This window comes from Microtus pennsylvanicus, chromosome 11 (genome assembly GCF_037038515.1).
Source record: "Microtus pennsylvanicus isolate mMicPen1 chromosome 11, mMicPen1.hap1, whole genome shotgun sequence".
Lineage (NCBI taxonomy): Eukaryota > Metazoa > Chordata > Mammalia > Rodentia > Cricetidae > Microtus > Microtus pennsylvanicus.
The window spans coordinates 92,362,892-92,375,752 of record NC_134589.1 but is presented as its reverse complement, the minus strand read 5'-3'; the positions used below and the strand labels follow the sequence as shown (position 1 = coordinate 92,375,752).

Genomic DNA, 12,861 nt, shown 5'->3' with positions numbered 1-12,861 from the left:
CTGCAGGCCTTCCAGGAGGTGCTGTTCCCTGCCTTTGAGTCTTTACTGCCAGAGGACTCTAAATCTAGGGCTGGGTTTCACAATCAGAAAGGGACTTTGATTACCTGTGTCTATTTTTTTTTCTGTTATTCATTTTGTTTGTTTTGTATTTTTGACACAGGGTTTCTCTGTTTTGCTGGGACCCTGTCTGTACACAAGGTTGGCCTTAAACTCACAGAGATCCTCCTGCCCCTTCATCCATCCCAAGTTCTGGGATTAAAGGCATGTACCACCATCGCCTGACTTTTTTTTTATTGCTATTATATTCTATTTTCTTTACCAGTTGTGTATAGATGAGTTTTGCTAAAGGGTTTTGAACAGAGCCAACTTCAAATTTTCCTTTTCAGGTCAAATATTGCCCCGCCCAGCAGGTCCAGTTATTTCAGAGTCCTGAAGAGGCACTATCTGAAAGAACATGGGCGAGAGAGGAGAAGGAGACCAACCAAGATTCTTTTGTCAAGGTCTCGTTTATTGAAGCAAGTTTTTGTCTTAAATACTCCTCCAGTGGGGAACTTGGGCAGGGGGAAAGGGAGAAGGAGGAAGGGATTAGGAAGCTCAGCAGCTAAGCAGGGTAGTTGCAAGGTCAGTGGTTAGAACACCTGTTGTTAGCGATGAGCAAGGAATAATGGGGGCACTCTCTGGTGCTTTCTGGACCTTGAGTCTCTAAGATTAGCACACAATGTTTTAGTTAACTTTAGGTTTTCCATCTCAAGGTTTTTACTTCAAGGCCCTGGGAGAGAGGAGAGGCCTGAAATGGCCCCTAACAAAATATGTTCTTTCCTGTCTCTCCTCCTAGTTGGCAGAGGTGATGCAGCTCTATCCCGCTAGCCTTGCTCCTTATGGAAACAACAGAGCGTATTTAAAAGCCTTTGTCACTCCTGCTCTCTCTCCTTCCAGTTTCCCTGGACTCCGTCCCCTCCCCTTTTGTCTCTCCTCTGCTCTCCTATACTCCGGATTCTCCAATAATGAACGCTGAGGGGTTGTCTGCAGAACTATACCTGTGACTTCCGGATCCCTCATCCTTCTGCCTGGTGCTCAGTGGATGCGGAGGACCAGTCTGTGAGTCCAGAGCACTGTGAGCTGTCCACTGTGCTCCTATGTTGAGCCCTTGGCTTTTAACCCAACACTGGTCCTGACCTCCTTCCTCATGGGGCTGATACTGAGGGACCCAAGAGACAGGGAGCCTCAGTCCCAACTCATCCATACCACCTCCACCCCAGGCAATTAGCACATAGGGCCTGTGTGGCCAGAACACAGGAGAGAGGTCCCCGAAGAACCAAATTAGTCTTTCATCTGACCTCTCTCCACACAAGGAGAACTAATTGAGCTCAAAAGAAGAATAACTGTGTCCCATAAATAATTAGTGATTACATAGAGTTAGTTTTTCTTTCATTTGTTCTATGTCTTTAAAGTACTTTATGTGGCAAAGGAGGCCAATGTCCTACCCCATTGACAGAGAAGTAGATAAAGCATAAAGTAATTGAATGTCTTGGCTGGTATTAAGTCACTGCATCCCAGTGAAGGCTTTTCTTACTAGGCACCAACAGGTCTTCCTCTCTGTGATGCACTTTTGAGATTTTGGTCAGGGCCAGGAAACTTCCACTCATATACTCAAAGCAATAATTTATTCCACTACAGAACCATGTGGGACGTAACTGGGAACATGGCTAGGTCATGAGATGTCATAGAAATTGAATCACTCCACAAACAGTTGAGAAACCTCATTCCTTCAAGAAATGGGCACTGGGCTGAGGATGCAGGTCAGTGACACAGACTTGCCCTGCCTTGGAAGGTCTTGTGGACAATCCTCAACACTACGGGGGTACAAGTACTAAAGATGTACAGTGGGGGATTATAGCCTAAGCAGGATTAGCCTGACCCCTGCCCAGTGGGAGCGCTGTCCTGTGGGCAGACCGCAACATCTCAGAATCCTCAGAATATCTGCAGCTTCTGCTGTCAATCATGTGCTCAGGAGCAGGCAAGCATGGTCGCAATCACACATCACCAAGAAGCATCATTTGGCTTTTGTACAGAAGAGGAACCACATGGGGCATTTTATGTAATCTGTCTAAAGGCAAATGGCTAGCGACAGAGTTATTACAAAAAGATCTATAGGTCTGGGGACATGATTCACCTGGGGAGTGCCAGCCGTGCAAGCACGAGGACCTGAGTTCCTATCCTCAGTCCCCACATTCAATGCCAAGTGTGGCTGGGTGGTTGTGTCACACACCTTTGATCCCAGCCCTTGTGAGATAAAGACAGGCAGATCTCTGTGAGTTCAAGATCAACCAGGTCCTCAGAGCAAGGTCTAGAACTGCCAGGACTACACAGAGAAATCCTGTCTTGAAAAACAAACAAACAAACAACAACAACAACAAAAAGCCAAGTGTGGAGGATGGAGAGAGATTCAGCAGTTGAGAGCCCTGTTGTTCTTCCAGAAAATCCAGGTTCAGTTCCCAGCACCCACATTGTGACTCACGATCATCTGGATACCAGATCCTGGGGATCTGATGACTTCTTCTGGACTCTTTGGGTACCAGGCACACACGTGGTACACAGATACACATGCAGGGAAACATTCATACACATAAGAAATAAAGGAAATAAATAAAGATACATTAAAAAATCAAGCTATGAATATTAGCACACATCTTTTTTTTAATTAATTAATTTATTTATTTATTAAGGATTTCTGCCTCCTCCCCTCAACCGCCTCCCATTTCCCTCCCCTCCCCCGATCAAGTCACCCTCCCTCATCTGCTCGAAGAGCAATCAGGGTTCCCTGACCTGTGGGAAGCCCAAGGACCGCCCACCACTATCCAGGTCTCCAAAGGTGAGCATCCAAACTGCCTGGGCTCCCCCAAAGCCAGTATGTGCAGTAGGATCAAAAACCCACTGCGATTGTTCCTGAGTTCTCAGTATTCCTCATTGTCCTCTATGTTCAGCTAGTCCGGATTTATCCCATGCTTTTTCAGACCCAGGCCAGCTGGCCTTGGTGAGTTCCCGATAGAACATCCCCATTGTCTCAGTGTGTGGGTGCACCCCTTGCGGTCCTGAGGTCCTTGCTCGATTAGCACACATCTTAAATTTTGGAATTCAGGAGGCAGATGCAGGTGGATCTCCATTAGTTTGAGGTGAGCCTAGTCTATATAGCAAGTTACTGGACTGTCAGGGCTACAAAGATAGAGCTTGTCTCAAACTAAAATTATAACAATAATAATAATATTTTTTTCCCAAGATAGGTTTTCGCTGTAGCTTTGTAGCCTGTACTAAAACTAGCTCTTGTAGACCAGAGTGGCCTCAAACTCACAGAGATCTGCCTGTCTCAGCCTCCCTAGTGCTGGGATTAAAGGCGTGTGTCACCACCGCCCAGTGGTAATAATCAGTTTCATAGTTTTTTTTTTAAAAAAATTCCAAGTATAGTCCCATTCAGCTATAACCTTGGGGGAAACGGTTGCAGAGATATGTAGATACTAGGACCACAATGGCCAATCAGTGTGGCCAGTCGGTGAGTGCCAGATTCAATGAGAGACTCTCCCAGAATCTAAGGTGAAGATCGATCAAGGAAGACACCTGAAGTCAACTTCTGCTCTACTGCTCTTGCATACACATGCACCTGCATGTGTATATGAACACACACATAGTCTACATGTACACATACACTCATTGCTGGTTCACATTATACTCACAGTACCCAGGAGGCTGAGGCAGGAAGAATGTGAGCTTAGGACAGCCTGGGCTTCATAGAAAGACTCATGAAAAACCAAAAATTAGGTCCATTTCTTTAGTCCACACTGAGAAGAAACTGGCAAACGTCTGTTTCCATCATCAGGAATTAATAGGATGACTCTTGTACAGAATCCTGTGCACACTGCCCTTGTTCTCTCCCAGACAGGGCTTCCATCAGTGAACTGTTATCATTTCCTTTTCAACCTTAATCTCAGTTCCTGCTCTCATTCTTCTGTGTTCACTCTTAGACATCTACGTTATGGAATGTGTTTGGTGTATCAGCACTTAAATTCATATTTTGTTGTGGAATATTCCTGTACACTGTGTGACGTTGTGTGGCTGTGAACAGTTTAATAAAAAGCTGAACAGCCATTAGCTAGGCAGGTGAGGTTGGGTGGAACTCTCTGGAGAGGGAGGAACACAGGGTTATGAATCTAGGCACAATAGAGACTCCAGCATTACTCAGAGAGAGTTGGACACACAGAATGGAGGGGAGGAAAAATAACTATGGGGCCAAACATAGACTAATAAAATCAGGTTAATTAAGTTTTTAAGAGGCAGTTGGGACCAAGCTTTCATAATTAATAATAAGTCTCAGTATTATAAATCTGCTGACCTTTCCTGTCACCTGGCTACCCTGTCCCTTTAAGAGACAAGTACCACCCATCCCCAATCTCCCCTGCTGATCTGGTGTCTCCTCTCCTCTCTTCTCCTCTCCTCTCCTCTCCTCTCCTCTTCTCTCCTCTCCTTTCTTCTCGTTTCTTCTTCTCTCTTTGTCTATCCTTCTGAAGAGGCAGCCTTTTCCTATCTCTTCCCCTTTCTCTCTTTCTTCTCTTTCTCTGTCCGCCCACTTTTTCCCTCGTCTCTCTCCTTGTCTCCCCTCTCCATAACCCTTTACACTTATACCCAACCTAATACCCACTAAATGAACCCGTAGTCTCTCCACATCTGTCTGTCTGTCTCCCACCCACCAGGTGACCTGCCAGGGTTTCTCCACCATGAACCTTCCATTGGTTCCATGACTCTGATGGCTCTCCCTTGCAGCTGAGGACTGCTAGGGATCCTATAACCTTTAACCCTTGTATACGGTTGCTTTTCCAATCCAAAATCACTGAAATTCTACACCTAACATGGAATGGGAGCTTCCTCCCACACAGGCCATGCCTCCATGAATGTGCAATCATTCTGAGGGGCTTCCCCTGTGTAAAAGACCCTGTAATGATCAACCACTTGCCTGTTGAACTTAAAGCCCCTCACTAGGGTCCCCAAGTCAATGTGGTCATGTAGGGGTCCGGTTTGTGTCTACCTGTCCTCTGGACCATGTAAGTGACCACCCAAGGCCAGCCTGAACTGTGGTCCATGCTGAACCTCTGGGATGCTGGAGTTCAGATTCTGGGCATTCTTCTTGTCTCACTCATGGAAACTGCACCTCCCCTGTAATAAGAGCGGCGGGCAGCGTTCCTGGTGCCTGGCCGCCCGCACGGCTAGCTTTACCCCCAAATAATTACACAGAAACTGTATTCTTTTAAACACTTCCTGGCCCATTAGTTGTAACCTCTTATTGGCTAGCTCTTACGTATTGATCTAACCCATTTCTAATAATCTGTGTAGCCCCACGTGGTGTGGCTTACCAGGAAAAATCTTAACATGTGTCTGTGTAGGGTGGGAGAATCATGGCGACTGACTGACTTGGCTTCTTTCTCCCAGCATTCTGTTCTGTCTACTCCACCCACCTAAGGGCTGGCCTATCAAAGGCCAAGCAGTTTCTTTATTAATTAACCAATGAAAGCAACAGATAAGACAGATGACCCTCCTCCATCACTCCCCCCTCAGATAAAAGCTACATAACTGCCTATGGTCAGCTTGCATTCGGCCAGATTGTTAGTTGGGAATGCACCCTCCTTTCTCTGAGTTTGACTGTCTGCCTTTTGCTCCTGGAGGGCAATCACAGCCATGCTAAACTCTGTCCTCTGGTGGCCTTCCCCCCCCCCATGCCTCCCACCATGGCTAAGCTGTTTGCAGAGGGATCTCTCTCTCTTCCATTCATTAAGCCCTGTTTGTACCACTGCTGCATCATGGGCGTGTGGTCCAAGGCACAGGGGGATCCTGGACCTGGAGCTGCTACCCCACTTCCCAACGCTCCATCTCCCTGGGACAGCTGGTAAGATTGCCTTCTTCTAGTCAGCTTTCCCTGGCAATCACCTCTGTCACTTCCCAGGAGCTAGGTTCTCAGGCTCTGCCCTAGCTCTGCACTCACTGAGCGCTCCATTCATTTTCTGGACCCAGGGCCTCTCGGATCCATGGATCTGTTTTGGGATATGGTTCCCCTCTTGGCCTAGTGCCTCCTGGGCGACTGTCCTTTCTCGGACCCGTTATCTTGTGGATGAATGGATAACTGCCAGAGCCAGTCGTTTATTTTTCTGTCTCACCTGCGGGAAACTGATTGGTAAAACCATATACATTTCTAACTTGTACCAGTGGATGGTTAAATGTAAAGAGTTATACCACATGGGCAAGCAAGGCTGCAGCCATTTTTGTTTGAGTTTAAGAAAGGGAGGAGCCACAGACTCGTGAAGTTCAGCCTCCAGCCAAAGTGCGCCTCCAATGGGTTCACCACACGACCTGCTTTAAGATTTTAAAAATTAGCATTATGCTCTGTTACAAAATGTTGTGTCTACATGATGGTTCACCTTGCAGGGCCCTCTGGGACACCCATTACACATAGAGCTCTGTTCACTGTATCTCATTCCAGACTAAGAAAGCAATAAGTCTCATATATTTTAAATTACATACTTTTAAATCTCTTACAATATACTGCATATGTGACCCAACCCTGCTTTAAGCTGTTCTCCACTATTGTAAGTTTCTATTGAAAACAGTTTTTTCTTCTGTGTCCTTCACAAGTATAAATCTCACCTGTTAAGTTGAGAGCCAGTACAGTCAAGCTTGGATCCAGCCCTCCAGGCAGATTCTATGCTGTAGTCATAACGTATCTATACCTGATAAACAGCCCTCAACTGCTCAGAGATCTGGGGAATATGGTATTTAATTGTTTAATTATTAAAAGACTTTTCATACCAGCAGCAGCCTCCAAAGAAGCAGCCTCTATTTCCTCCAAAGTAGACAGAAGGCAGATGGGCACAGAACAGTGTCCGTCTGCCATTTGCTTCGTTAAGTGAAAGCTCTAACCACTGGGAAAAACTGCCTTTCATCTAAAAGCCTTGTGCTAACAGAAGACTAATACAGCCCTGATGCCCCTGCCCTTGATGACCATGGAGGACCTTGAGGAGTGGCTCTAGGCTGCCAGTTGAGTAAGTTCTCTGTAAAATTTTATTCTTCTCAAAGATCTCTGATGCAATTTGACAGCTGAGAAGTTTGGCAGTTTAAATAGGAAAACCTCACCAAACAAATTTCATCATAACTTCTTACCATGTTCTAAATAAAAGGTATTTTAAGTTGTACAAATGCAAGTTATTAAGGTCTGAGGACAAACACAAGTTTTCAAATTTCTCTCTCCTTATGCTGCCATTCACAGTCTTATTATTATCAGTAAAATGGTGATGTAACTCTGGCAGAGAACTATACTGCAAGATCAAGATTTTAAAGTCTCTTTGGTCGTTTTCTAAAGATGCTGTTCATTGTGCAAAAACATCTGTCACAGTCATTCTGGCATAAATATGCTGTTGTTAATACAATGTTTATGTCTAAACCTTATGTTTTACAAACTCAAAGAATTATTGTGTCAGGAAGCCCAATTAAAGGATTCACCTGCAACAGTCAGATACACTCCTCTCCTACCTTCAACAGTCAGATACACACTTTTCTCACCTCAACAGTCAGATACACCCCTCTTCTCTCTTCAACAGTCAGATACACCCCTCTTCTCTCTTCAACAGTCAGATACACCCCTCTTCTCTCTTCAACAGTCAGATACACCCCTCTTCTCTCTTCAACAGTCAGATACACCCCTCTTCTCTCTTCAACAGTCAGATACACCCCTCTTCTCTCTTCAACGGTCAGATACACACTTCTCTCACCTTCAACAGTCAGACACACCCTCTCTTAATTCCCTGGTTCTGAAACCCTTCTCCTCAGTTACCAGGGCCTAAAGAAACATTTTTTCTTCCTAAACTTAACCTTGTCTTCTGCTCAGCCAACACCTTTCTGGGTCCAAGAGACACTGGACAGTTCCGTACCACAAACCCTGGACAGAAGTGAAGCAACGAGCTATCCCAGGGTGTGGCAGGTCCCCCAGGACTCCAATGTCCACAAACCAGCAGGAAAGTCTTGAGAACTCGATGCCCCCATCCCCTCAACCTGCCATGCCTACCTAACTCCTTGCATTTTTATTAAGAGAAAGATGGAAATGTTATAATTCTGCTGTCCTCCCCTGTCAACTGGGTACCCTATCCCTTTAAGAGGCAAGCTACACCCACTGCCAATCTCTGCTACCCCCCCCCATTCCTGCTGAGACAAGGTGACCTGGTGTCTTCTCTCCTCTGTTCCTCTATCTGTGTTCATCCTTCTGAAGAGGCAGTCTCTGCCTCTCCCTTCCTAGAACCTAGAGATTCACCTGCCTATGTGAACCACATCTATATCTGCTTCCTTTGGTGGCCAGAAGGACTGAGGTTAGAGACAGTTGTGAACCACCATGTGGGTGCAGGGAACCAAACCAGGTCCTTAGGAAGAGCAGCTCCTTAACTGCTGAGCCATCTCTCCAGCCCCACTGTTGTTAGCTTCTTACTATGGACAACGAAACTTGATCAGATTCGGTCCTCATCCTTTTCTAAAGGAGAAGAATGATGGGACCTAGAGGTGCACACCTCTAATCTATGCGCTTTGAAGGCTTCTAAAACCCATTGATTTTGGGTTTTTCTTTCCTTTTTTTTTTTGGTAATGTAGCTGCCAAACAATTGTCCCATATTATCTTGGTTTCTGTCTGGGCACAGGGTTTGTAAACTCTGGTGGCAGATGAGCATTCTTTTGGCCATTCTAGCCATGGGAAGAGCCATATGGGTGTTATGATTCCAATACCTGAGTTCCTTGAGATAAGTTTTGTCCTAAACCAATTGCTGGGTTCCTGAAACAGTGGTACTAGAAGACTAAAAATCTTGAAGCAGAGGACATGAATTATGGATGATTACTTTTGGGATCTAAACTTGCGTGAGGAATCATAGCATCTTCCATAACCCACTGAGCAAACCTGCTGGCTCTGGCTGTTAGCTGGAATCGAAAGACCCCAGCTTAGCTGTTGTAATGCCATTTTGCAAAGCCTTCACACAAATAAATGTAAGTTCAAGGTAAAGTCAGTACTCCTAGGTGGTCAAACAGGATATCTGTGGTCAGATACCAGGCCTAGGAGGGGAACGAACAGTTCTGGAAAAAACTACATGTACCCTAGATAGGGCCAGGTCTGTTATTATTATCAGACCTTCATGTCTCCGGGGAACTTGTCCCCTAAATGAACCCATCGCCTCATTTGAACTGACCAATGAGATCCCTGTAACCATGCATTGCTTCTGTATGCCTGCTTTTGCTACCCTTTTCCTATAAAAAGACCTTCTCCCAGCCTGCAGGCACGCAAGTCCTCCGAAAGGACTTTGCCGCCCACAGGTCCCTGTGCCCACCCAATAAACCTCTTGCTAATTGCAGCCAGTGGTGTCGACTGTTCCTTGGGTTAGGGGTCTCCTCCTGAGGGAAGGACCACTCTGAGGGTCTTTCAGAATGATTTAAATGAAGCCAAATCAAGACACGTGGGGCTAGCATTGAAAGGCAGGTGGGTTTGCCGAAGTTTTCTCATTAATTATTACATTAGGTAGAAGGTAAATTTTATGTGCACATACAGAAGGGGTTAATCAGGTGACAGAATGAAGAGGAAGAACAGTTAGCCTGTAGTTTGAGACTAGACAGACAATTGGACCAAGATGATGGATGGCTAAGAAATAAAGATGAATTCTATTTTCATCTGAAGTTGATAATGCTGGACTTGAATTCATGAAATTATAGTAAAATTACACAAGACACTTCATTTTTTCTTAGAAAGTAAAAAATTGTGTAGAAATATGTCATAATAATTACCATGGATATCAGAGACAGCGAGACAGGTCTGTGCTAGGGCAATAACTTTCTGACCTGTAACAGTACGTATCTACCCTGTTATGTGTGGTAAATAAACACAGAATGTCTCAATAACACTAACCATCTTCCAAAAGTGTAGTACCGTCAGGACATGTCTGGACTTCACTGAGGACAGAGCTTCTCATAGGAAAAAGAATGCAAGGCAAAGAGACAGTATGAAGTAAAGAAGATGGCTCTCTCCTCATCTGGCTTCTCTTCCTTTCCCCAGCAACCTTCCCAGTGCCCCCTTCACTTCTTTGTTCCTCAGAGTATAGATGAGGGGATTCACCATGGGTGTGACCACAGAGTAAAAGAGAGAAATGAATTTCCCTTGGTCCTGATTACTGCTCTTAGCTGGAAGCAGATACCCGTAGATAGCTGAACCGTAGAAGAGGAACACTACTACCAAATGGGAGAGGCATGTATTGAAGGCCTTCCGTCGTCCCTCCACAGAACGGATCTTCATCACTGCCTGAGCAATGAAGCAGTAGGAGGACAGGATGACGCTTAGTGGGACGGCAGTGAAGAAAGTACAGACACCATTGAGCACAGCCTCATTGAGACTTGTGTCTCCACAGGCCAATTTAATCATGGCGGGCACCTCACACAGGAAGTTGTCCACCTTCCGGTGTCCACAAAATGGGAGCTGCAGCGTGAAAGTTGACTGAATGACTGAGTTGCCTAAGCCACCCAGCCAGCTGATAGCAGCCAGAAGCCAGCAGAGCCGTGGATTCATGACAGTCATGTAGTGCAGGGGCCGGCAAACTGCCACATATCGGTCAAATGCCATCACCACAAGCAATATACACTCAGTGGCCCCCAGCCAAAGGAAAACATAGAGCTGAGTTACACATCCACCATAGCTGATGGTCTTGTCGGGCCCCCATAGATTTTTCAGCATTTGGGGGACTGAACTGGTTGTAAAGGCCAGGTCCAGGGAAGAGAGGTTGCTGAGGAAGAAGTACATGGGTGTGTGGAGCCGGGCGTCAAGACGGGAAAGCAGGATGATGGTTGAATTCCCAACCAGGGTCAACAAGTAGGAGAAGAGGATGGCTACAAAAAAGACCCTCTCCAGCTGGGGATGCTCAGATAAACCCATCAGAATGAAGCTCCCAGAGGAGCTGTTGCTGTCCATTTCCATCCCTGGCTGCTTCAGACACTGGAAGCTTCTCTGGAAAACTGTTGTGGGGAAGGAAGGGGAGAGGCAGCTACTGCTGAATCTGCATCCAGAATGTTCCTTCTTCAGGCTCCACAGATAAGGAGACATCCAGCCTTTCCAGGCAGAAGCTTTCAGTGACCCGTGGTTGTCAGATGAGTGGGCATGTCAACAGGGACCTAGCACAGAGATGAAGGCGTGTCTTGTGAAGACGGACAATGGATAGGGCTCCATAGTCCAGAGCAGCAGGAAGACAGACAGAGGGAGCTGGCAAGGTAGAAGTAGATACAGACATTCTCAAAACACAATTCCTGCAGTAAAGATTTCTGTGCTCTGAGCAGGGAAAAAACACTCTGAATTTGGGCAAATCTCCCCACAAGTTTCTGATAAATTTGTTTCTCAGGTGGAGAGATGGCCCAGCAGTTAGGAGCATTACTGCTCTTGTAGATGACCCAAGTTAGGTTCTCAGCATTCTCATCTCACAACAGCCTGTAAATCCAGCTCCAGGGGATCTGACATCCTCTTCTGCCAACTGCACTTATGTGAATACCTATATATATAATTTATAATAATGACTTTGTGTTTGATAGAGGCCCTCATTATGCAGCCTGGGTAAACTGGGCATTGCTATGCAGACCAGGCTAGCCCTGACTGACCAAGATCTCATCTGCATCTGTTTTCTGAATGTTGAGATTAAAGATAGCTACTTCCTTGCCCATTAAAAAAATAAAATCTTTGAAGAAATTTATTTTCTCTCTCTTTGATAGTCCTCCCTTCTCAAGTTCCAACTCCTGGTCTTGAAATGTCATCTTGGGTCTATCCAACGACAAACCCAATGAGCTGATTGGGAGCTGGGGAGATGGCTCAGCAATGAAAGCATTGGCCTCTCTTCCAAAGGACCAGGGTCCAATTTCTAGCACCCATCTGGGGGTCCACAGCCATCTGTAACTCAAGGTCCAGTGGATGTGATGTCTTCTGCCTGTCATGGGCACTGCATGCATGTGATACACACATATACAAACACCCACACAAAGAAAAATTTTTTTGAGATAGGGTTCTCTGTAGCCCTAGGTGTCCTGGAACTCAGGCTGCCTTCTAAATGCTGGAACTAAAGGCATGCACCGCTATATCCAGCTGATGCAAGGTCTTACACATCCCAGTGTGTTCTGAAAGTCTCTATGTAATCACAGATGGGCCTAAACTCTTGCTCTACCTTCTGAATGCTGGGCTCACAGGCATGTACCACCATGTGTGGTTTTATGCCCTGCTGGGACTTAAACCCAGAACTTCAAGCATGTTAAACAAACATTCTACCAACAGATCTACACCTTAGGCCTGTATGTGCCATTTATGGTATACTTTAGTCACAGAAGCATAGGTTACAGGACCCTGCAGGGAATAGATATACTTTTTAGAAATAGCTTACATGAAACACAGATGATCCTGGCCTTTACCTGTTTGTAAATTTAGTTTGAAAATGTCACGTACTGGGAGTAGCTCACAACTGTTTCCAACTCCAGCTCCAGAGGGTCCACTGTGCTCTCTGGCCTCTGAGGGCACCTGCATAGATATGAACGTATCAACACACAGATGCATACACATAATTAAAAATAAATCTAAAATAAGAAAAGTGCCACACGCTGAGAGAAGCAGCCAAGGTTTGCTTCTTCAAGAGAATCTTTGGTTTGGGAGTGTTGCTCAGTGGTAGAGTACCTGTCTAACATTCACAAATCCCTGGGTTTGATCCCCAGCGAAGCAAGGAGGAACAATGTGGGACCTTGTATCCTTGTCCTTTCTGCCCTTCCCCAGTTTCCTGCCCA

At 45.7% G+C, this 12,861-nt stretch overlaps 2 protein-coding genes across 3 annotated transcripts in view; one reads left to right on the top strand and one right to left on the bottom strand.

Annotated features, from left to right (window-relative positions):
- Positions 1–12,861, top strand: part of Znf597 (zinc finger protein 597) — a 324,428-nt gene that overhangs the window by 78,912 nt on the left and 232,655 nt on the right. The window lies entirely within an intron of this gene.
- LOC142831528 (olfactory receptor 2C1) lies at positions 2,521–11,026 on the bottom strand. Of its 2 annotated transcripts, XM_075941748.1 has the most exons (2): positions 10,116–11,026; positions 2,521–2,566 (listed from the first exon to the last, which is right to left on the bottom strand). In XM_075941748.1, exons 1-2 carry the CDS (start codon positions 11,024–11,026, stop codon positions 2,521–2,523), a joined length of 957 nt encoding a protein of 318 aa, XP_075797863.1. The 2 variants fall into 2 exon arrangements, with proteins under 2 accessions (XP_075797863.1, XP_075797862.1); XM_075941747.1 differs by lacking the exon at positions 2,521–2,566 and having other exon boundaries at positions 10,088–11,026.